The sequence below is a fragment of the Rhinatrema bivittatum genome, chromosome 3, assembly GCF_901001135.1.
Source record: "Rhinatrema bivittatum chromosome 3, aRhiBiv1.1, whole genome shotgun sequence".
Classification (NCBI taxonomy): Eukaryota; Metazoa; Chordata; class Amphibia; order Gymnophiona; family Rhinatrematidae; genus Rhinatrema; species Rhinatrema bivittatum.
The window spans coordinates 446,173,133-446,198,412 of record NC_042617.1 but is presented as its reverse complement, the minus strand read 5'-3'; the positions used below and the strand labels follow the sequence as shown (position 1 = coordinate 446,198,412).

At 41.7% G+C, this 25,280-nt stretch overlaps 1 protein-coding gene and 1 long non-coding RNA gene across 8 annotated transcripts in view; one reads left to right on the top strand and one right to left on the bottom strand.

Annotated features, from left to right (window-relative positions):
* The window catches only part of ASAP2 (ArfGAP with SH3 domain, ankyrin repeat and PH domain 2), a 413,895-nt gene that overhangs the window by 225,507 nt on the left and 163,108 nt on the right, over positions 1-25,280 (bottom strand). For all 7 annotated transcript variants that reach the window (XM_029595831.1, XM_029595830.1, XM_029595833.1 and 4 more), the window contains 2 exons: positions 14,959-15,008; positions 5,183-5,312 (listed from right to left, as the gene is read on the bottom strand). In XM_029595831.1, coding sequence (XP_029451691.1) covers positions 5,183-5,312; positions 14,959-15,008 — 180 coding nt within the window. The remainder of the gene's footprint in view (positions 1-5,182; positions 5,313-14,958; positions 15,009-25,280) is intronic.
* LOC115088005 lies at positions 1,209-24,114 on the top strand. Its single transcript, XR_003855689.1, has 5 exons — positions 1,209-1,797; positions 3,700-3,730; positions 11,837-11,925; positions 23,348-23,498; positions 23,600-24,114. It is a non-coding gene; the product is annotated as an uncharacterized LOC115088005 (long non-coding RNA).

The window sequence follows — 25,280 nt, the reverse complement described above, 5'->3', positions numbered from 1 at the left end:
CACAAATTCCCCAACATACAAACGCTCTCTCTCTCTCCCATATGCATTCGCACACAACACTCTCCCACATGAAATCACACACCCCATGCCCTCTCTCTCGCATGCAATCTTACATGCACACATGCTGAATCTCTCTCCTCCCATATGCAGTAAGAAACACACAACATACTTGCTTTCTCTCTCCTCCACATGCAGTCTCACACACCACACACTTTCTCTATCTCTCCCACATGTGCGCACACACACACTCAGGTTCATACCCAATTACCCTGGCTCTCACCCATCCACCTCCAATCTCACTCATGCACACACTTAGGCTCTTACCCACAGGCTCAGACATACACTCTCAGGGTCTGGGCCACTAGATCCTCCCTCTCAATTTCGTCTCTACGGGATGGGATCTGTGGCATCCTGCTGGGCCTCTCTTAATTTTCAGCCACCAGCAGGAGAAGATCTACTGTTGACCATCAGGTGCTTCCCTCTCTCTTCAGCCACTGCAGGAATAAATGGCCAGCAGCAGGAATTGTATTTAACTGAACAATCTCTTGCTGCCGCGGGGCCAGCCTCACATTAAGAATGATGAGACTGGCCCAGAGGCAGCAGGAGATGACATTTGGTTAAATGGGACTCCTGCTGCAGGCAGGGGGAGATGGTGTATCACCTGCTCAAGGCTTCCTGCTTGCATCAGAGCAGCAGTGGTGGCATGTGGCAGCTAAGTTTCTACTCTACCAAGCCGCCATTGCCATGTCAATGAAAATGGCCTTGCATGCCACTCATGATATATGTGCCATAGATTGCTGACCCCTGGCTTAGACTAAAGGTATTGCAGATTGGTGCCTCTTTCTACCTGAAATATCCCTGTAAACGCTTTGTTGGTTATCATGGTGAAAGGTTTGTTTCTTTATGAGCCTTCTGTACTCTCTGTGTTTTTGTCTAATAAGTCACCAAAAATGGACACTAAGGGACAGATTTTCAAAGCAGCGCACATGCTTCTATGTGCACATGGTTCCCGGCAAACGTACATAGATGCCCCAATTTTATAACATGCGCACACTGACGCATGCACATGGAAACGCCAATTTTATAACAAGCGCACACTGACGCATGCACATGGACATGCCAATTTTATAACAAGCACAGTGGCGCACGCATGTTATAAAATCGGATGGCTGTGAAAATTTGTGTGCGCATGTGCGGGTGGAACTTGCAGGGGGGGGCAAATTTCCCCAGTTCCCTCCCAGTCCACTCCAATTAAGGAGCGGACTAGGAGGGAAGTTCCCTACCACCTTTACCTACACTTCCTCCCTCTTCCCCTCTCCTTTCCACCCTCTAAACCTAACCTACTTTTCCCTAAATTTTCTATTTTATTACTTACTGCTCCTCTGGAGCAGAAGCAAGTAATGCACGCTGGCAGCCAGCCGGCACACGCTTCCCCGGAATAGTGGCTAATGGCCACTGTCCCGGCGGCCTTCCTCCTGCATCACCACTCTTCAATCCTACCCGCCCCTTTTTCAGGGCCCGGTACTTGTGCGCATATCAGGGTTTATGAACATGGCCAGGCCCGTTATAAAATGCGCACTGCGCGCACGAGTTCCAACCACACACATTAACCCCGGCTTTTACGCACGTAGGCCTTTGAAAATTTGGCCTTAAGAGTACTGAAGATGCATAGTAAGGAACTTGCTTATATCTTGCTCTCCTGTTGCTGTATTTTATTTTCCTTATATTATTTTCCTTTATTTTCCTCCTCTTGGGCATATGGTGTTTTGGAACTCTCTTTTGCGGGGACTGAAGATGGTAATTAATAATTTTTCTGTTATTTTGTTTTTCCTATTTTTGATCATCTGTTATTGCTGTAGTTTTTAATCAAGAAGTATTTTTGTAAATATGTGTGAAAATTACTAACTATAAAAGTAAAAACAAATAATATAACACTAGCTCGTCAGAGGGAAAAATACATATTTTATAAGAGCATGTACTCCCATATTCTAAGCATGTAGCTGGAAAATAGCCCATAAAGGAGCCAACTGAATAATAAATTACAGTGAGAACTTTATAATCTTTCTATAGTTGCTACTGCTATACCTGCAGTTCATGTGATGCTTTAAGAACACAGAGTATTACTCAGATATCAGATGAACTGTGTATCAAAAAGGATGCAATTTTATAAGGTGAGTTTTAGCAGTGTAGAGATAATGGCATGCATTGGCCAGTTTTTAAATACATACTGTGCGCCTAACTTTAAAATCCATTTACATAAATAAGACAGGGTTTTATACATTTAAATGAGTTACAAAATAGCCTGGGGTTCAGTGCACTTGAAAGTACCAACATAACCAGATTTCAAGCATATTTTTATGCGTACTAGCAACAGGCATTCCAAGAGGAGAGAGGAGGAGAAATGGGACTTACATGCATACTTTATTTTCAAAAGAATGTGCATAAATTAAGCCGCACAAATTATGCCTTGAGAAAAGCATATTTTATGCACGATAAATGGCACTTAGCTGAGCATTTTCAAAGTGAACTTATGCACATAAGTTGCCTTTGAAAATATGGAGTAGCATCTGCATATAAAAAAGTTAGACTTCCCCTACCTGCATAGCTATAAAATAACCTAAAAAGAAGGCAATTTTCAAAGCCTTTTCAATATGTAAAAAAATAAAAATAAGAGTTTTTTTGAAATGGGATATTTGAAAATTGCTCACCCTATGTGCAGGAAAAATTTCAAGCAAAGTACTACCATACTTTCAAATATGCATATGCACATACTTTACAGAGAAAACGTAATAACATAAGAAAGATACTGTGTCAGAACAAGGGTCCATCAAGCCCAGTATCTTATTTCCAACAGTGGCCAATTCAGGTCATAAGTACCTGGCAGGATCCAAATGGTAGATAGAATCCATGCTGCTTACGTCCAATGGCTTTCTCCAAGTCTACCCTGCTAATGTAATAGTTTTTGGATTTTGCTCCAGGAACTCGTCCAAACCTTTTTTAAAACCTAGGTATGCTAACTGCATTTACCATGTCCTCTGGCAATGAATTCCAAAGCTTAACTGTGCAATGAGTGAAAATATATTTTCTCAGATTTATTTTAAATGTGCTACTTAGTAATTTCATGGAGAGTTCCTTAATGTTTTTATTTTTTTGAAAGAACAAAACAACCGATTTGCATTTACCCATTGCACTCCACTCGTGATTTTCTCTCACCTCAGCCATATCTTTTCCAAACTGAACAGCTCTAATTTATTTAGCCTATCCTCATAGGGGAACCACCCCATTCCCTTTAAAATTCTGGTTAACCTTCTCTGTGAAGCTGTTCTAGTTTTGCTATATCGTTTTTGAGATGCAGCAACAAGAACTGCACACAGTACTCTAGGTATGGTTGCCCTATAGAACGAGACAGAGGTATTATGATAGTGTCCATTTATTCTCCATTCCTTACCTACTAATTCCTAACATTCTATTTGTTTTTTGTTTTGTTTTTTTTACTGCTGCCACACACTGAACCTAGGATTTTAATGTATTGGCCACAATATGCCTAGATCCTTTTTTTGGGTGGTGACTCCTAATAAGGTACCTAACATTATATAAATACAATTTGGATTATTTTTCCCTCCAAGATGCCAGTTATGGATACTGCTTCATTCACTGCTATACTTTTTCATCTTGCTTTTTTTTTTTTTTTTTTTTTAGACTGCTAGCATTTGTATACAGACATTTCAAGGTATGTTTTTTGTTTATATTTACAACCTTCTTAGCAGTTAACAGGAATAACTTGGGATCTTAACTCAGTCAGCTCTTTACTTAAAGGCACCTGTGGTAAGTCAACATCCTGGTCTGTAAAAGATTAGGACTCACTTATTGAGCATGCATCACAATTTTGGGGTGGTGAACAAGCCAATCCTGACCATCAAAGCCAAAGGCTTGACAGTTAACTCATCTTCTCTCTCAGCCACCCACACAACATAGTAGCTGCAATACCTGCTTGGTATTCTCTGCCTGATCAGCTTTTAACAAAGCGCTTGCCTTGGATTCCCCTTCAACCTAGCTGCAACCATATCCCAATATCCTAATAGCCTAAGGTGCTTGCAAATGAAGGCTTATGGTGCTAGATTCCAGCCCGAGCTCTGACTGAGCTGGAAGTACAATTTAAAGGACCTTCTGCAGTGCTATCCCTCCTGCTAGCAGGAGCCTTCAGTGTGCCATGGTCCCAGCTGCTCAGTCCTACAAGCCCTATGGCTTGGGGGACCTGCAGGCAATCAGGATCCCAGCAATGACTCAGAATTTAAACCTGCCCCACCCTGAGCTCCTTGTCTCATTTTGGCATCGACTCTGCTCCTAGCTGTGGTCACTGTTGGTCCTAGTTCTTATATCCTAGCATTTGTTACTCTGTATATTGGCCCACGTTTGTGGCCTTCTGCTATTTTGTATGTGTCCTTGTTTTGCATTTTGTTTTTTTTTTTACAGGCTGATGCAATATCGGTGCATGTAGAATGGGTGCTCATGATTAAGCGCCCGCTCTAACTCACACTGATCCACATCTCCAGGGCACCCGATTTAATATTTAAATGGGCTACGTGGTAAAAAGGAGGCGCTAGGGGAAACTATGTGTCCCTAGCGCCTCCTCATCATCGGGAGCCCAGGAAAGGTGGATGTCAGTGCAGGTTAGGAAAACAGACACAATTTTACGAGCGTCTGTTTTCCTAATCTGAATGCTGGCGATATTTTTTTTTCCCACTGTTCTCCTAAAGTTGATTTTTTTTCCCGGTTCTCCTAAAGTTAACAGAAAAGCAGCATTTTCTGCTTTTCTATTAACTTTAGGAGCTCCTCAAGAATTAACACCTGCTCCGGGGCAGGTGTTAATTTTTGAAAGTAAAAATGTGCGTGTCAAGCACCTTCAGTTTAAGTCCTGTTGGCCACTAGAACCTAAGGGCTCAAGCCAAGGGGGAGATAGATGATTGGTCCAGGCTGAAGACTTGATACCTGACCAGCCCTGTTCCTGGGTCCAGCCTGCTCCTGCCCTGGGGTTACCCTTACCAGCATGCAGTGATTTGATATACAAAGGAGGAGGAAAATTGCTGGGTCAAAAAAATAAGACGACATAAAATCATAAGGCATGCCACTCTCCATTATGGTCACATTCATACAGAAGAAGCTACTGCTTTTCTTGGATTACCTCGCACATCTGGAGTTGGAAAAACCTCCTTTCTTTCTCCATCTCTTCTGCAATTTCAGCCCCGCTAATTTCAGTGCGGATCATTCCGTGGAGCTTTGCATGTTCCTTCTTTTCTTTTTCAATTTTTGTACTAAAACATAAAAACAGGGAAACACACATTGAAAATTGTCAGCCATTAATATATGAAAGTCCCAGAATGCAGTTAGCATACATGGGGCCAATATAATAAAATGTGAGTGAAAAAAATAACATGTGCAAAATATTTTAGTGTTTTTCTTATTTGAGTGCTGAAAAACACATTAATTCCCAATGCAGTAAGCTAATGGTATGCAGCCATATCATTAAAGAATGCATATTAATATAAAAACATGTGCACGAGTAAAAATATGCACTCAGCCTTATTACATTGGCTCCAACATGATTTGTGTGCACAAAACTGTAAAGGCATTTTAGACAGACATCTAGGGAGACCCCCAAATTCTTGCTAACTGTATGTGCAGCTAAGATGGATTCTCTGATGTCAGCAAAATGGACATTGGCTAGTACTGCTGCAGCAAATGCAGAAAGGAGAGACTTCTCTGGTCAAGTTGTATGTGACCAGCTTATCTGATCTATAGAGCCTTGCCAGCCATGAAGATGCTCTGGAAACACAGAACCCCCCCCCCCCCCAAAAAAAAAAAAAACAAACAAGAGGACAATTGCTGAATGAATGTATGAGGCAGAACACCATGGGTCCCCTTTCAAGGCACCCAAGCCAATCCAGGAAGGAAAAGCCATCAGTTAGCTGCTAGTTCCAAACAGCTGGTCAGTCTTAGCCAATGCAAAAAAAACCCCAAAAAAACAAAAAGCACTACAGATCTGACCTCACACATCTCAGGTATTCATGAGCAGAAGGGCTGAACCTGCCTTGTTGCTTTTCACTGACAGAGAGGGTCCCCTTTACCTCCGTTCCACAAGACCAGTGGAGAGAGCAGATACAGCCAGAGTGTGGAACCCAAAAGCAGCTGTCACTGGAATCCTTCACGGTAGTGAGAAACTGGGACTCTACTCCCAGTTATGTTCTGTGGGTTAGTAAGCTACGCATCTTTGGTACCCTTCATATGCACGTTTAGGGTAGGAGATGTCATATTATTGCTGATTCTGTAATCGGCTAAATTCCTGTTGCCAAGTATATTTCTGTCATTTTTTCTAGTAAGAAAGGCTTTGCCTGACTACTGAAGTTATTACAGTAACCCCTAATAAAGAGATTTTCATTATCTAAGACAAACCGACTCGTGTAATCCTCTGATATTCTCCGAGAGATAGTGGGGTGAGAAGCAGAGGAAATAAACCTCTACATGCATAAATTAATCTCAGCTGGGTTTGTTAGTGAATGCCCTGGGGGGTAACTAAGTGGGAGTGGGGGCTCTCAGGGCAGAGTTCCTCCTGCTTGGTAGATACCACAGTGCTTAGCTCATTTTTTCCCCAACACTTGAACTGCAGGTTCAAGACCATGCTGAAACAGCACAATAGACCAGTGGTGGCCAACCTTCATGTACCGAAACCCAAGAAACAGTAATGTGCAATACTAAAGAGCCATGAGTTTAAAAAAAAAAAAGAATGAGGAAGAAGATACGGTACCACTTCCAAGAGCATTCATCTCTCAATCTGCCCACCCTGTCCCTGGCCAGTTTCTCTCTCAATCCCATCCTGTTCCCAGCAGCATCTCTCGGTCCTCCAAATCTATCCCCACCAGTCTCATACTGTTTCCACTAGTCTCTCTTGAACTCGGGTTTCTCTCAAACTCTCTAACCCTGTCCCACACAAGTCTTTCAATCCTCCCTCCCTTCCCCCCAGCGGTGTTTCTCAATTCTCCCACCAGTCCCCTCTCTTGATTCCCCACCTTTCCCCCTCTCTCAATCCCATCCTGCCCCCCCCCCATCTCTCATTCCTCCTGCCAGTCTCGCTCTTTTCCCCCACTTTTCCCACCTATGCTCTGCCCAATGTCTGTCTCCCTCTCTCTTGCTCCCATCAGTCTCTCAATCCTCCACCCTGCCTCTACCAGTGTCTCTCTCAGCAACTCCAGGATAACATTCCCCAAATCCCACAAAAACACAGGGATGTATTGGCTCCAACATTAACCCTCCCTCCCCACTACTTGTGCTACACTCTGCTCCCTCTTTCCTCACCCTCTGTCCACCACCAGTTATCTACCCTGCTCCATTCCCTCTTCTGTCCTCACTCCATCTTGCTCTCTCTCTCTCTCTCCTCCCCCCTCAACACTCCCCTCCAGTGTCCTCTATGGCTGTCTCTCATATACCCTTTACTATTACCCTTTCTAGTTCTCTCAGCTGCACCCCCTCTCCCCAACATTCACCCCCACCCCTCGCCCCATGTGTTCTCTAAAATCTTTCCCCATCCAATCACTGTCTCTGGCTCTCTTACCCTTCCACTCCCATAGCACTCTAGCTTCATTTGTCCCCCCTGTCCCATCACCCCTTCTGTCTGTTACTCTCCCTCCTCCTTCCATCTTCACTATCTATGACTATCAGCCATCCTCACACTCCCTTTCCTTTCACCCCCACTGGTTCTCACACCCCTTCCCCATTACCACCTCTGCTCCACTGTGACACCATTTCTATTTTTTCACCCTCCCCACAATCACCACTGCTGACTTTCATGCACACATACCCTTTTCCTGGCTGTCTCATACTACCTCTCCCTGTTCTTTTGAAACCCTTCTATCCCTGGCTCTCTCATGATCCTTCCACTTCCCCCATAAAGCACCCTCCCCTCTATTTTTCCCATCCAAGCCCTGGTCTCCTCACACCTGTTGCAGAACAGGTGGCAGCATGGATTCTGAGGAGGAATAAGGTGCCAGGCAGTCTAATTTTCATTGCTGACTTCAAGAAGATGGGAGGGAAACAATATTCACCCCCCCACCACCATCTTCCCACAGAATAAGTTCCTCCTTGTGCTGTTTCCCCAACCTCAACTCTTAAAACATGTATCCCTTTACACATGATTGCCCTCAGAAACATTAATTCACTCTTGCACCATTTCTCCTTCAAGCATTTACACCCCTCTCCTCCCCCAACATTCACTTCATGCACTGCTCCCGAAAGTATTCATTAACTGCATTCACCCATATCTCCCCTCACCCCCTTTCATCATTCACTCAGTTTCCATTGCCACAAATTATTTTGGCCTGATTGGACCCTCTGGATGACTTATTCCCCTCTGCTGTCAACTGAATCTCAAGTCTCGGAAGCATAGTTAGCTGCTGCTCCTGAGACTGTACACACGCCAGTCTCTCCATCCAGAGAGAGAATAGCCCTCTACCCCAGGCAGCAGGTAGGGTGAGGATGGGGGTGGGAGGGTTGGACAAGAAGGTGAGGGCTAGAGCAGGAAGCCGATTGCTGTCCTATCAACTCCACCCTCATCCTCTCCCTCCTTTCCCCTCCTGTCCTCCACTGCTGCTGATTACAGAAGAGAAAGAGGTGAGGAGTAGAATAGTAGTAGAGGAGCAGAGAGAACCCTCTGATACCTGCTCCAGCTCCTCTCTTCTGTCTCTGCAGCAACAAGCAGCACTTTGAGTCAGAACGGGTAAGAGGGGCTGGAACAGTATGGCTCTTTTCTGCTTTATTCTTTGTGTGTGCTTCCTGCTCCATTCCTCCCCTCCTGTCCTCTGCAGTGCTGCTCAGTTGCTATGTAACCAGGAGGGCAAGAGCCGCATTTTTTCACATGAAAGAGCCACATGTGGCTCCCAAGCCATAGGTTGGCCACACCTGTTCTATAATTCAGATCACAAAAGGCATTTGTAATATCTCCCCTTTCATTCGGGTATTTTACTTTTAAAAGGTCTTTAGTAGGGGCAGAGCCTCTAAGGACTGGGCACACCACAGATGTGGTACTCTCAGGCCTGGGGGGCAGGAAAAATGGCGAAGGAGACAATACTGTTTTGGTGAAAGCTCCTTCTGGAAAACAAGCAATGCTTAGCATGCACCTTCAAAGCTGGTGTCCTTCCAAGCCTTTGAGTTTTATCTAGTGTCAAATGGATTTGCCACCTGAGGTTAGAAAAAGAAAAAGTAAAATAAGGCCAAAAAAATTGTAAAAAATGTTTGTTTTTTTTTAAGACTAGAAGTGAAACTTTTTTTTTTTTTTTTTTTTTTTTTTATTAACCCTAGAACAGCCAACTTTTTTTTTACATCCTAGAACAGCCACAAGCTTTTTTTTTTGCTGCTGCTATTTTAGGCTCTATCAGTGAAATGACAATTTTTTATGGTGAACAAATTGATGCTCCTGATGAACGTAAATTGAGAAAATTTACCAGCACAAAAACATGCCAATGGTTATTCTAAACCCAATATGGGGCAGAATTCAGGATGCTGTATCATGAAAGGAGACCATACAATTAGGTTTTTCTTGTTCTAAGACTAGCCCTTTTCTATTTCAGATATTCACTGAGAAGAACAGTGTGTATTAAATTATTTAATCCTCTATAAGAAAAACCTGAAATGCAAATCTTAGAGTGGGATGAAGTTCACAAATATGAGCAACTAGTATATAGACAGAAGCTATATGGGGAAAACAAACAAAAAGCTATTCTTTTTAAACAGAAACTCCTTATTGAGAAGGTAAATTTCAAAAAGGTCGAAATGTTCTACTGATTTCTGAATGTTGTCAGATTTATATCCACCAGCATTCATTTTCTGAGAAAACTCTATTTGCCACCTCCCAACCAACACCATTCTGGCAGCCATGGATGTTGAATCCCTTTACACCAACATCCCCCACAAAGACAGATTACAAGCCACCATATCAGCCCAGATGCCTCCATAGCTGATATGGCCAGCAAACTTTGCCATTTTGTCCTTACACACAACTACTTCAGATTTGAAGAGGACTTGTATCTGCTAATCAACAGCATTGCCATGGATACCCGCATGGCTGCACAATACACCAACATTTTCATGGCAGACTTAGGACATTTCCCCAACTCCTACTCCCAGAAGCCACCACTCTACCTAAGACACACTGCTGACAATCATCATCTGGATACATAGACCAGAAGCCCTTAAAGAATTTCACCAAGAATTCAACAAACTCCACCCCACCATCAACCTAGGCTTAGAACAATCCTCTCAGCAAGTCCACTTTCTGGACACCAAGTACATGAAGGACACATAAGAACCACATTATACTGAAAACTCACTCACTGCCATAAATACCTATATGCTTCCACCCATCTCCCACCACCAGGTCTATTGTCTACAGCCAAGCTCTACAGTACAATCGTATCTGTTGTGACCCCTCAGAGGAGGACTCCCATCTTGAAAAATTACAACAGATTATTGGACTTACAGTACCCACCCAATGAGTTAAGAAAACAAATCAATAGAGCCAGACAAATACCCAGGCACACTCTGCTACAGTTTCATCCCAAAAAAGAAAACAATAGAACACCTCTGGTTGTTACTTATAGCTTAAATCACTGAAACATATCGTCAAGGATCTACAACCCATCCTGGAGAATGATACCATCCTCTCACAGGCCATGGGTGGCAAGGCTATCCTGGCTTACTGGCAGCCCCCAACCTCAAATGGATACTCACCAGCAACCACAAATTGTGCAACAATGAAACAGACTCAAGAACCAGACCCTAAAAGAAACCCAGATGCCAACTCTGTCTACATATTAACTCAGGCAACCCCATCACAGAATCCAACATCAACTACAACATCTAGGACTCATTCACCTGCTCTTCTTCCAATGTAAAATATGCCTTCACCTGCCAGCAATGTCTCTCTGCTGTCTATATAGGACAAACAGGTCAATCTATAAGGAAAAGAATAAGTGGACATAAATTTGACATTAGAAATGGCAACATTCAGAAATCAGTAGGAGAACATTTCAACTTTCCAGGACATTCTCTATCTGACCTTAAGGTTGCCATATTCCTACAGAGGAACTTCAAAGGAGCACTTTAGCGTGAAACTGCTGAATCAGAACTTAATACCATCACTCTAGGTCTGAACAGAGACAATGGCTTCATTATTCTCTACAACTATCTATGAACTTAACTGTTCATAGATCATTATATCTTTTCACATCTACCTCAGTTGTCAGTATAATGATATTGACTCTCTCCACATCATGTTCTGCCTAATCCAATGCCTTCTCTCTGTTCTGTATATATTTTATGACCACAGCAGACCTATAGCACCCAGTATAAAGGAGGGAATAGCTGTCCAGCAAGCAATAAATAAACCAGCTAGAATCCCAAAATTGAAAGTCTATAATAGTGTAAGTACACGACATGATATTACTTATCAGCAGACCTCATACAGGGCATACATATCTGATGCTAATTAGCAATAGTATACCAGCGGTATAATCATCGGTCATGTAATGTCCAATATTTTTTTAAGATTTTTGAAAATCTTAAAAAAATATTGGACATTACATGACCGATGATTATACCGCTGGTATACTATTGCTAATTAGCATCAGATATGTATGCCCTGTATGAGGTCTGCTGATAAGTAATATCACGTCGTGTACTTACACTATTATAGACTGTATATATTTTATCCATCTCTTGTACATCACCTCCTTGCATCTGACAAAGTGGATTCTATCCTTGAAATTTCATGCTTTAATAAACTGTTTAGTCTATTAGGTGCCACTCAACTCCTGTCATTTCTGCTACACCAGACCAAGACGGCTATCCCTCTGAAGATTTCTGAGAACATCTTTACAGGTAAGAAATTCTGCTTTCTCTAAAGACAAACAGAATAGCAGTTCTCACAAATGGGGAGTCCCTAGCTACAGACTGCCCTAAATGAAAAAGGAGGAGCCAAGAACCATGCCAAAGGGCACAACAGCTGGTTTTATTGACAAAGGGGATTTCTATTTTCTTATGAGGGGCAGCCTGAAACAAAAACAGTGGGCCCTAGGAGAGAGTGGAATTGGGCTCAACACCTCAAAAATATTCCACAAGACATGATGGCCACCTGTAGCATCTGGAGTCCCTATCCAAACAGAATGCAAAGTGGATGTCTGGAGAGAAATCTACATCGTAACCTTGCACATCTACTCCATCAAGACCACCAATGCTGGGCCATGGCTCCAGGAAAGTGAGCCTTGACATAACCCACCAGATTTAGGCCTACCTGGGCATAACAAAGGGGATGCAATCTGCTAGCCAATTGGATAAAGTTTCTTTAGCAATAACAATCCCAAGTTTGTTGGTGTCAAAAGAAACAAAAAAAAAGCTGGGTGGACTTTCTATTGACTTCAGTCCACTCCAGGTAGAAGGTTAATGTTCTTTTGCAGTCCAAACCGTGCAGTGCTTGTTCACTATGGTGGACATGTGGCCTGGGAAAGAATGTTGAAAGGATGACTGACTCATTTAGATGGAATTCCAATACCACCTTAGGCAAAAAGAATTTGGGTGTGCAGAACCACTCTATCATGATAAGACTTAGTATAAATGTGGATAAGTAACTAGAGCCTACCACTAAACAAACAAAGCTGTACAGCAATAGATCTATCTTCTACATGTTGGTAATAGACATTAAGGGGTAGGTTTTCAAACCTGCTCGTGGGCGTACATGTGCACACACATGTATGCCTGATTTTATAACATGCTCACGCAGGCACGTGCATGTTATAAAATCGGGGGTCGGCGCGCACAAGGGGGCACACAATTGTGCACATTGAACATGCTAAGCCCGTGCTGCCTTCCCCGTTCCCTACCCCCCACCCCACCTTCCCTTACCTTTTTCTTCATTTTTATGTTATTTTAAAAATTACTTCAGCCCTGCAGCTGCACCTTTTAGCTTTTTTCTAACCATTTTGCTCATTTTATTATAGTTTCCCTTTTGAAAGTTAAACTCTAAAGCAGTAGTTTTCCTTAACGCCCTCCTTTCAGTCAAAGTTAAATTTGATCACATTATGATCACGATTATCTATAGTACTCACTTATCTGGGTCACTAATCAGTCATAAAACACAGTGCTAATGAACTAACAAGTTTATTATTAAAAAAGGAATTCCAGTGAATGCAAAAGGATTTAAAAACTGCAAACAATAAACAAGGACAAAAAAAGGTAATTTCAAATTAAAACTGATTGCTACACTTAAATCATTTGTTCCACAGAAACAATTACTACTTCTGTTTCAGTCAGATTTGAGGGTCTTATGTAGCCTTTGAAAGTCCACCCATAGCTGTATATCACAGCTGAAATGGGTCTCTCTCTCTCCAAGCCAATTTTAACCATCACTTTTACAGCTTGCTTTAACTGACACTCTCTCAGAGCCTCAGTGGCAGACTGACATTATCCACTTGTTTTGTATTTTGCAATAACCCCATCAGCTCCACCTGCTAGTGCCTATGGAACATTACTACCAGGCTGTCCTGTTCAGTATTGTCAAGGAAAAACATGTTCTCAACTAAAAACATTTTATATGACAAATAGTAATGTTTAGAGTCAGAACTCCTGTTTCTTCACAAATAACACAGGAAATAAACACAGATAACAATCAAAATGGTCTATCCAGTCTGCTCAGCAAGGTGCTTAGCATTTTAACTACTGCTCCACACAGGATAAAGAGGCCTAATCCAAGCTGTAAAAGCAGGTTATGGTCAAACCTTCCCTTCCCAACTATACATTACTTCAAGCTGTGCATAAAAAGCCTGACCAGAGTGTAGAAGCACACGTGCAGACTGCCACCTGGCCTTCCGCCACCGTGAGTAGATTTGATCAAACTTTGTTGAAGTAAACAGCCAAATACCACATTAACTAAGATATGCCCACACAGAAACCTTGAATGCACCATCAGCTGGTTATAACTGTTGCTTCATAAAGATTACCTCCATTTTGGTCTTTGTATGGTGACTTTATTATGTTACTTTGTTCTTTAAGCACTTTCACAAACTCCCTTGAAAGGTTAATACACAGAAATACAGTCCATGTCAGGGTTTTTAAATTTGTCCCTTAAGCTGAGATACTCATGATTATACCTGTAGTCTTAGGTGGATGCTGCTTTACGTACAGGTGACTTGTTTAAAACATTGAGGTGTCAGTCTTAAAATCAGAATGAGTTGGGAAGTCTGAAAAACTTCAGTTAATTTGTCTGTGCTATAATAACTGGCCCCAGAATTCCCTTATTCTTCCTCGAAATAAAAACCTTTTCTTGGAGCATCTATTACTATCTGCAAGATGCAATTATCAGGAAGTGAAAGAGTGTGAATGAGAAACACATCTACACAATTTCATTCTGTTTTTTTTTTACAAGTTTCTGTGCATCCTATCATAGAGTAACTCAATCAGATCATAGTGGGCAATATTATTAACAGGCATTCAGGTAGTACAAATGTAAATACTTTATTTTCTTTCCTAAACATTGTACAAAATTACAGTTAGGATTTTATTCTTTGTGCAGAATTACAGGCATGCACATTTATCAGAAATATACAAATTAATTATAATATTCCTCAATTGTTTTTCTATAATTGCTTCCTTCAAACATGACTGAACTAGTAATATACCATAATAAATACTTTAGAGAGATTCTTTATAGAAGTAATTGTCATTTATTAAAATCCCAATTGGTAATATTACTTTACAAATTCCTGGAGTTTGAAAAAATATAGCTCTCATTAAAATTCCAGGCAAATATGCCCTTTTCTGGAAATGTGAAGCAAAGAAAGGTTTTAAGCCCTTGATACATGTTCAATGAGTTAGAACTCTTCATTTAAAATATATTTATAAAATACAGAAAAGACTTACACTTTTGTTTCATAGTCCTTCCAAGCCTTATCAAAAGGCTTTTTCAGATCCTGAAAATACAAGAAACGACCATTAAAAATAAAACAGGTAATTTCTTAAGAAAAATTCTCTAATTCCAAATCCACTAACACAAGACTAGTGGATTTCTATTCCTGTCACAAGACAGACAGGTATCAGCTGCACTGCAAAGCAAGGAAATCTCTGTATTAGTCATTTCATTCTCTTCTCTTTGGGACCCCAGCATAAGCTTCCAGAATCACGAATCAGGTCTTGCACAACATACAGACAAGGAAAGTAAGAAAATCCTGTATGTCATATGACTCCAAGGATCCACTTCCCTGTAATATTTATTTTATTTGTTTTTGTATACTGACAATCACTCAGGGTATCACATCAGTTTACATGATGTACTGTTAATTAGGCATTAGTCTGTTACATGATCATTGTATATACATGCATATAAAAACCATAGTGTAACATTAATGTAAGTTCATAGATAGTAACAAAATAGTTACAGAAAGTAAGGCTAGACAAAACAAATTCCATGGTGTAACATTTAAATAAAGGCAGCGTAGCGCGAACCTAGGCTATTGGCTGTGCAGTTTCGTTTGGATGGTCTGTTGCTTTTGGAGTGGTGAGGAGGGTGGACTAGGGTTAGATTTTGAGGTAGGAAAGGTGCAGGCGTCGAATGGTGCAGGCGTCGAGGTATTAGGTGTCGGCTGGGTATGCTTTTTTGAAAAGCCATGTTTTTAGTGATTTCTTGAAGTTCTGTGGTGAGAGATCTGTTCTGAGAGGTTCTGGTAGTTTGTTCCATAGTGTTGGACTGGCTTTTGAGATTGCTCGTTCTCTGGTTGAAACGAGGTGGGACTTTTTGTTGGAGGGGATGGCGAGTAGTCCTGTGTTGCTGGAGCGTAGGTGTCTTTGTGAGGTGGAGGGGTGGAGGGTGTCTTTTAGCCAGTCGGTCTTTTCGCTGTGGATGGACTTGTGTATAAGAGTGAGGGTTTTGTACTGAATTCTGTGTGTGATGGGGAGCCAGCGGAGTTCTTTTAGTATGGGGGTGATGTGTGTGGAGCATTTGCTGCAGGTGAGGGATCTGGCTGCTGCGTTTTGGAGTAGTTGGAGGGGCTTGATGGTGTTGTATGGGAGTCCAAGGAGGATGGAGTTGCAGTAGTCTAGTTTGGAGAATAAGAGGGCTTGTAGTACAGTTCTATAGTCCTGAGTGAGTAGTAGCGGTTTGATTTTTTTGAGGACTTGTAGTTTGTAGTATCCTTCCTTTATTATGGTGTTGATGTGGGTTTTAAGGTTTAGCTAGGCGCAGAGGGTGACTCCAAGGTTTCTTGCTAATGTGATGAGGTTGTTCGAGCTTGGTATGGGTGGTCCGCTTTGGTAGATCTGTTCTGGGGGTTTTTTAGAGATGTGTAATATTTCTGTTTTTGAGTAGTTGAGGGTGAGTGCTATTTGGGATAGTAGGTTCTGTATTTGTAAGAGATAGTTGTTCCATTTAGTGAGGGTTTTTTGAATGTTGTCATTTGTAGGGATGAGAATCTGGACATCATCGGCGTAGATGAAGAATTGGAGGCCCAGGTTGGTGAGGAGTTTGCAGAGAGGGAGCATGTAGATGTTGAAGAAAGTGGAGGAGAGTGAAGATCCTTGAGGAACGCCATTTGCAAGTGGGTATAGTTTAGATTCTTTGTTGTTGTAGATTACTTTGTAGGTTCTGTTCGAGAGGTATGAGATGAACCATCTGATTGTGGTACCTGCTAGTCCGATTTCTCTTAGTCTGGTGATGAGGGTGATGTGGTTGACTGTGTCGAATGTGGCAGAGATGTCAAGGCGTATAAGAAGGCATGATTGGCCTGTGTCTAGACCTCTGAGTGATATGTCGTTGAGGGAGAGTAGGAGTGTTTCTGAATCCATGTTGGGATGGGAAGAGTATTTTGTGGTTTTCCAGGTGTTCAGAGAGTTGGTGGTTTACTGTTTTTTCTAGGATTTTCGTGATGAAGGAGAGGTTTGATATGGGTCTGTAGTTGATGGGAGTGGTGGGGTCTAGGTGTGCTTTTTTTTTTTTTTGAGTATAGGTTTAATGTTGGCGCACTTTAGTGCATCTGGGAAGTATCCTTGTTCTAGAGATGTGTTGACGATGTCAGCTATGGGTTTGGCTATGGTTTCTGGGATTAGTTTCAAGATTTTGATAGGAATGGGGTCGAGGGGGTGTGAAGCTAGATTGATTTTTTTTTTATGATGGTTTTTATCTCGGTGGAGGCTATGGGTTCAAAAGTAACCCATATGGGGGCTGTGTTGTGTTGGTGGTTCCATGTTTCATTGGAGATTTGGGGGTTGTTATTTATTGTTTGGCAGTTTTGACCAGAAAGAACTGTGCAAGCGTGTCACATGTTATAGCATTGTTTTCATTGTCTGTTGAGTTTTGGCAAGGTTAGGTTAGCTTGGTGATGAGGTTGAAGAGTGCTCTTGGGTTGAATTGGTGTTCATGGATTTTCTTTGCATAGTACTCACGTTTGGCTTTGTTTATGTTCGTTTTGTAGATGTATAGTATTGTCCTATATCTGTCCAGTTGTGTTGGGTTGGAGTGTTTTCTCCATTTCTTTTCAGCCTGGCGGAGTAGTCGTTTTGTTTTCTTTAGATCAAGGTTATACCAAGGTGCCTTGTGGGTGTTTTCAGTTTTGACTTCTTTGGTGATGATAGGGCAGTTAGATTTAGCGATTTCTGTATTGATATTGAGCCATGAGTTAGTGGCTGAGTTTGCTGTGCTGAGGTTAAGGTCTTTTAATGCCGTGGAGAGTGCTTTTGTGATGATTTTGCTGGGGCATGGTTTGTGAAAGGTGATGTATTTTTTGTTGTTGATTTTTGTGTGGTTGGTTATAAGTTGAAGTGTTGTTTGGATGAGTTTGTGGTCTGACCATGGGATGTTGGTTGTTGTGAGTGGGATGTTAGTGTGTGCTGTTTTGTTGTTGATGAATAGGAGGTCAAGAGTGTGTCCGGATTTCTGGGTTGGTGTTTACTATTTGTTTGAAACCAATGGCGGTCATGGTTTCAAGTAATAGTTTGCATGTGGGGGATTGGGGGTTGGAATCTATGTGGAAGTTGAAGTCTCCTAGTATTATTGCTGGCGTGTGCATATTGATGTGAGTTGGGATGATTTCTATGAGAGAGGATATGTGTAGTTCTAAGGATTTGGGTGGAGCGTATACCAAGATGATTTGTAGGTTTTTGGCTTTGAATAGGCCTATCTCCAGTGGTGGTGATATGTTAAGTTTGTGTTGCGTTAATTTGAAGTTTTTTAATGCTAGGAATAGTAGTCCGCCTCCTTTCTTTTTTGGTCTTGGTATTGAGAAAATGTTGTATGCTGAGTGTGGTAGTACAGTGTCGGTTTTCTTGAGCCATGATTCTGTGATGCAGAGGATGTCAGGTTGGTTGTCTGTAATGAGGTCTAGTAGGATGGGGATTTTTTTGGATACAGCTTGGGCATTGATTAGTATGAGTGATAGGAGAGAATGTTGCTACGTGCTTGTTTGGGTTGGTGTGTTTGCTGGTGAGGTGTTTTGTTTGTTTGTGTTGGTTGGGGGGTTTGTGGGTATGTGAGGTACAGGCGGGTGGTGTGGTGTGAGGGGGTCGTCGGGTTGTAGGTGCACATTTGGGTTGCTGTGGGGGATGGACTTAGTGTGATTGTTCTATTAAATTGTTTCTAATGGAAAAAGGTTTGTTGTTGACCATGGATCATTAAAACCTTTCAAGAATCTGAAGGTCTGTATCATATCAGCCCTGCTCCTCCTCCTCTCCTCCAGGGTATACATATTCAGGTTCTTCAACCTCTCCTCATAAGTCATTCAATGGAGATCACCCACCATCTGAAGCTGTGTCTAGGGAACTACATTTCCCAGGATTCCCAAGGTCAGCCTGTAGGATGATGTCACCAGTGAACATCTGAGAATCCCCCCCTCCCCTTGCAGCTATAGGCTGCTAGGTTCCATAAAAAGGCAGCAAACAGACAGCATGGGGGGGGGGGGGGAGGGGGGAAGGAGGACAGCACAGCATAGCCTGTCTGCCATGGAGCAACTCTTAGAGGATGAGGAGCCCGAGTCAGATGAACTTTTAAACTGTGGAGCTAAGTTAAGTTTGACTCTATTAAGCACCAAGCTGTACCCATACTGAAGCAGTGCTCCTATGAAAATGAAAACATGGAACCTGGTGTGTTTGTCAACGGAAGCTGAGTTTAGCTATCTAAAAGGCAGCAGTGCTTTCGTAGAATCTAAAAAATTAAACCCAGGATGTTTGTTAATTGGGGATGGGTTTGGCTGTGTAAAAATGCAGCAGTGCTAAGGAATTAAACCTACTGTTTTGTAAATCAAAGCTAAGTATAGCTGGGGAAAAATGCAACAATGCTTTTGTAGAAACTAAGGAATTAAACACAGGGTGTTTGTTAATTGTAGCTCAATTTTGCTGTATAGAAATGCAACCGTGTCCCTGAAAAAGGCTATAGAATTAAACCCAGGATGTTTAAGTAAGCCTGAGCTGGACTGGATAGCTGTAGCAAATCCATTCCAAAGGTACTTTAAAAATTCTAGGGTTCAAAAATTCTTATTGTATGGGGCCAAGAGCCTAGTAGCTTAGCAAGGTCTTTAATTATAAGTCTAATGGTTAGTGCCGAGATTAATCAGGGCTAAGGTTGTGCATTATAATACGATAATTAGAAGCAGAGTATTTAAATATACGTATTACACTGTTGGTGAAACAGAAGTTAGCCCTAAGTGCTATGGTGTCAACTATGAGGCGTTAAAGGGAAAAAGACTATGGGATAGAGTCTTATGTAAGGAGACCAGTATGATTTATATCTTGGCAAAACTGGTGATTTTGGAGTTCCTGACAAGCTGCCTAGAATGATGTAATAAGGTGTTTAAAACTTAACTTGTGAGTCAATGAAACTTTCAAAAAAATCTGATGAATAAAAAATCCAATTAAAAAATGTTCTATTCCCACCTCAAAAAGTAAATATTTCAAAAAAGAAGAATCATCAAATTATACCCAATAATTAAAACCAATAAGGATTTTAAAAACTGCTCTCCATACCTGGGATCTGATTTCCAGTCACCCTGAGATTGTCATGAAGGCTAACATAGGTCTACAGGGTTTTAGAAACTTTCTTACAAAAAAAAGGCGTGGTCCTGCCTGACCAGACACATGTAAGGCTTTTCTCTGGGCCTGGACCTGTGGTATACCTTCCTTGTTCCCTTCAACCCCAGAGGAACGGAGGAGCAGGAGTCAGCAGCAGGTAGGTCAGATATGCAATCTTTTGCAGGTGTCAGGAACAGGCAGGACCAGCACAGATCTTCTGCCTGATCAACCACCTTCTCTTCAGGTTGGGTGCCCTGGTACTGGTGGCTGGCAGGTCTAGAGGGCGCTGCACTGGGTCAAGAACAGGGTACTCACAGGAATAAGGGATGCACTGGCAAGCCAGGGAATACAAAGAATTAACAAAAGACAGGGCAAGACCAAAACAAGAGTGCAGAGCAAAGAATGCATAGATGAGCTAGGCCCCGGGAGACCTAGACAGAATGCAGGAGGGCCACAGAGAGATCCCACAGGGAACAGGAGGGCCAGTGGGAGGCCCACAGGGAACACAGCTAGGAGTCACACAGACAAGGGAGGACACTGAAGGCCTAGACAAGATAGGACAAGACACAGAATACATGTAGACAAGACAGGCCCACACAAGGCAAGGACAAGACAAGGAGAACAGGCAGAGAGACAAGACAAAAGGTAGGGTAGACCAGAAAGGTCCAAAACACTTCCCAGTCCCTCGCTGGCCCAGCTGCTCCCTCTGCCCCAGCGAGATGCAAACTCTTCCTCCACACAGGCTTAAAATGCTGATAGCCCAGGCAGAAAACAGCAGGAGAGCTGGAAGAAGCACTCAGTGGTACTAGCAGCATGGTCTCTTCTTCCCAGCCCCCGCAGCCCGGAAGAGGAAGCAGTGTGCAGCGGCCACATGCGCGAGAAGAGATCATACTAGACAAGTGAGTGCAGCATCTGCCCAAAGGAGAAGAGCAGGGCGGCCTGGAGCAAAAAAAGGAGCAACATCAGCCCCCACAGCAGATGGGACTCCTTTCTCGAGGCCAAGGGGGCTGGTAGAGGAGGAATCTGCTGCCGCTAGTTGTTCTTCAATGGGGGAAGAGAGAGAGTGAGCGAGCATGTGTGTTTGAGACACTGTGTGTATGCAAGTGTCAGAGAAACAGCATTTATATAAGTGATTGACAGCCTGTATGCGAGAGTGATTAGGAACCTGTATGTGTAAGTGGGAGAGAACATGTGTATGTATGATTAAGAGCTGTGTGTGTAATAGAAAGAAAGAGCATGTGTGTAATTGTGTGATCAAGAGCCTACATAAGTGAAAGAGAGCATGTGTATGTGTGTGATGGAGAGCATGTGTGAGAGACCTTGTGTGTGACAGAGAGAGGAGAAAGTTGTAAGCAACCCCCCCCCCCCCCCCAATTCACAGCAATCTCAGAGCACTTGGAATTCAAATGTTTTCAGGTATCCAGAGCAAAGCATTTTTTTTTTAATCATTTTTAATTATTGGATCTTTTTGTCTGTTTTGAAATAATTTATTGGTGTCTGGAAATTTTTTTACAGGAGTTTTTAATTATTGGATATTCCATTCATCAGCTGTTGTGAAATCTGTTCTTTTTATTATTATGGTTTTACTGCTATTGATTTTATATATCTTGATTTATTTTAAGAGGACTGGTGATGTTTCTCTTTTTCCTTTGTTGCTCTGCATACAGAGTCTCTGGCTTATTGCAGTTTCCAGTTCAGTTTTTGTCTGCATTTTTCTAATTATGCTTTATGGTCTCTCTATTCTTTGTTAGGTGAGGGTCTGGCACATGTGAATGAGGAGGTGAAGTATTCTGCAGGCGTGTAGTTTCTGTGTGGGGTTCTATAGCAGCCTGGCTTGTTCCGTTTTCCTAATAGGAGTATTGGAGTTTTAAGGCCTGGTGTAATATTTTCTGTGTTGCCTTTTCTTAGGTAAGGTGGTTACTGTTTGAGCTCTGGAAGCTGGTGCTGTTCTGGTATGAGAGGTTTACTATTTATGAAATTTATGTTCAGAAAGAGTACTTATCTTTCCCGTGTGTCATTCTTAACAATAAAAGTAATACTTGGGCTTTTTTTTTTTTTTTTTTTTAAATTTCTGCCATGGATTATAATGAGCAGTGTGTCTGTCACATATGTGAGCATTGTCCGTCAGGTGCGTCACAATTGGAAAAAGGTTAAGAACCACTGGTCTAGAGTTACCACCCAGGAAAAAGATCTAGGCATCATAGTGGATAATACATTGAAATAGTCAGCTCAGTGTGCTGCAGCAGTCAAAAAAGCTAACAATTGGGCTGATACAGTAAAGTCCGCGGGAGAGCAGGCGAACGCCCGCTCTCCCAGCGCGCGCACAGGACACTCTCCTGTGCGCGCAATACAGTATGTAAATTAGGTCCAGCGGTAGAAACAGGTAAAAAGAGGCGCTAGGGACACTAGCGTGTTCCTACTGCCTCTTTAGGGACAGGAGCGGCGGCTGTCAGTGGGTTTGACAGCAGACGCTCAATTTTGCCGGCATCGGTTCTCGAGCACGCTGACAGCCACGGGTTCAGAAACCGGACGCCAGCAAAATTGAGTGCCCAGTTTTCAACCCGCGAGCCGTGGGCCTACTTCGAATTTTTTATTTTTTTTTTTACCCTTCGGGACCTCTGACTTAATATCACCATGATATTAAGTTGGAGGGTGCACAGAAAAGCATATAAAACGCCGAAAAGAACGGCGTATTAACTGACTAATGCAACGCATCAAAAGTATCAATTTAACTGCCTACAAACCAATCATTTGCCAGCGTAGCTCCGTAGGAAAATTTTTTATATCACGTGTGACGTCACGTGTGACGTAAAAAATTTTCCTACACATGGCAAATGATTGGTTTGCAGGCAGTTAAATTGATACTTTTGATGTGTCGCATTAGTCAGTTAATACGCCGTTCTTTTCGGCGTTTTATACGCAGCAGTCACGGCATTTGTACCGGGCGACCGGATGTTCTTGGAAGTTCTCAATTGAAAAAGCATTTCATCAGCTGGGTCTAGCATTACAGCGAGAGGTCGGGTGAGTTTTAACGTTATGGGTTGCTTCTTAGAATAATAGTAAAGAGTTAAAAAGTTAGGTTAGCCCTTTTGGAAGTTTGTTAGAATGACATTGAGATGCCATTACATTATATGAGTTTTTTAAATAAGGTATGTGACAGCTGGGGAGTGCAGTTCAATTATGGTATAGCATTTATAAATTGTGGTAAGAAAGTATGACATAAGCTTACTGGATGTAATATATTATTGCATTCATTTAGGAGTTGAAGGTGGAACATCTTGAAAGCAATTATAAAGTTCGACCTGCCGGTTGCCGCGTTTGATGAAAGTGTGGAACATCACAATCACAATGCATTTGGAAAACTAAGTTTCATACACACTTCTAAGAAAGTATCAGATAAGACAGTGATGGTTGGTACCATATGAGTGGTGATGGTGCACAGGGTGTATATACCCGTATAGATAGAAAATATTTATTTAAAATGGACATTGTATTATATTTCATTTCACAGGTTGTAGAGTCCAGGTCTATGTGCGATTGGTATTCTCATAACACATGATCAACAATGATAAAAGATATGTTCATTTGAAGTGGGAACAAGTAGAAGTTAACATCATGAAGATGCCTGCATAAATTTATAATTTGTGGACATTCACAACATTTCCCTGAAGAAGCCCCACAACACGGGCGAAACGGGTATCTCGTCGGGCAGTACAAATATTATATTAACAATTTGTTGTTATAAGATTGATTGATAATGGTTAAATCATTATAGGTATTTACCAGATATAACATATTGTAGAGATTCATTGTATGCTATATGTTGGGCATGTCAACATCTGTTGGTTATGGAATAAGAATTGTCAGTATATTGTTTTTTAAGGGCACGTTGGGATATATGGTATGAATGGTATGATTGGTATAATGGGAGTGATGCGTCGGTTTTAATTTGTAATGTTTACAGCACATAGTGGTCCTTATACAATACTGATATATGAAATTTATGTTTAAATAAAATTCAATATACACTCATTGATTGGCATTATAGTTTGCCGAGTCCTCTGTTTCAATAGTATAGTTACTTTGAGCAACAGAGGTATGCACATCATTTTAGGAGTTGCCTGCACTAGTAGCATGGGATCTCCAGAGACACAAATACCTGTGCTTGTGACCAGAGAAGTTTAATTTTTAATTTGCTAGCCATAATATAGACTGAGTTCTTGCCAGCATTCTATTTTCTACTATATTCCTTCTGTTGTTGCATGTTTTGAAATTTCTATTTAATCTAGCCAGTGATTTTAGATTCCTGGCTAGTGTGGATTGAAATAACTGTTTGTAAATCTGCAGGAAGCAGTGCATGCAAACTTTGAATGCAGACCTCTCTCATGCATATTCATTGTGAATATCCTGAAAACCTGAATGGCTAGGTGTGCCCCAAGGACTGGGTTGAGAAGCACTCCTTTTGGAAGACTAATCTACTAGAGTCTCAGTGATAATACTTTTGACATTTTTCATTTGTTACTCTGGTAGTGACTTATAAAATAAGTAGACAGTCAGGATAAGAAAAAGAAAACCAGCTGTGTCCATATACTTCCTAATGTAGCTATTCCATTAGCCTGAAGCATTCACCCTCAGCTGACAGAACAACCTACCTGTCTCCTGCTGGCTAACTAGTGTGTCTACTGCCACTATTCATAGTTTCACAAATTGAACAGCTCATTTTAACTGGCTTGCTGAAAGAAAAGAATAGGTGAAATTGCAAGAATTCATTGCTTATCTCTGGGATAAGCAGCATGGCATCTATCTACCGTTTGAGATCCTGCTAAGTACTTGTGACCTGGATTGGCCATGATAGGAAATGGGATCCTGGGTTTAATGGACCTTTGGTCTGACCCATTTTGGCAACCTTATGTTCTAAGATTTTCTAAAAGCTTTGCCCTGTTTATTTATTTATTTGCACATTTTTATATACCGACCTTCCTCAAAAGATAACAAGTCTGTTAACAATACATCCAATGCATTTCAGTTAACTCACAATCAAATAAAATAAAATGATACATAAAATAGAAATAAAATAATAAAATTAATACAATAGCGTAATTCTACACAATTCTATACCTAATTTCTTTACCAGTGCTATCCATAAGTCTTCAAACTCCCAATTACATTCCTCAGCTCATAGGTTACTACCC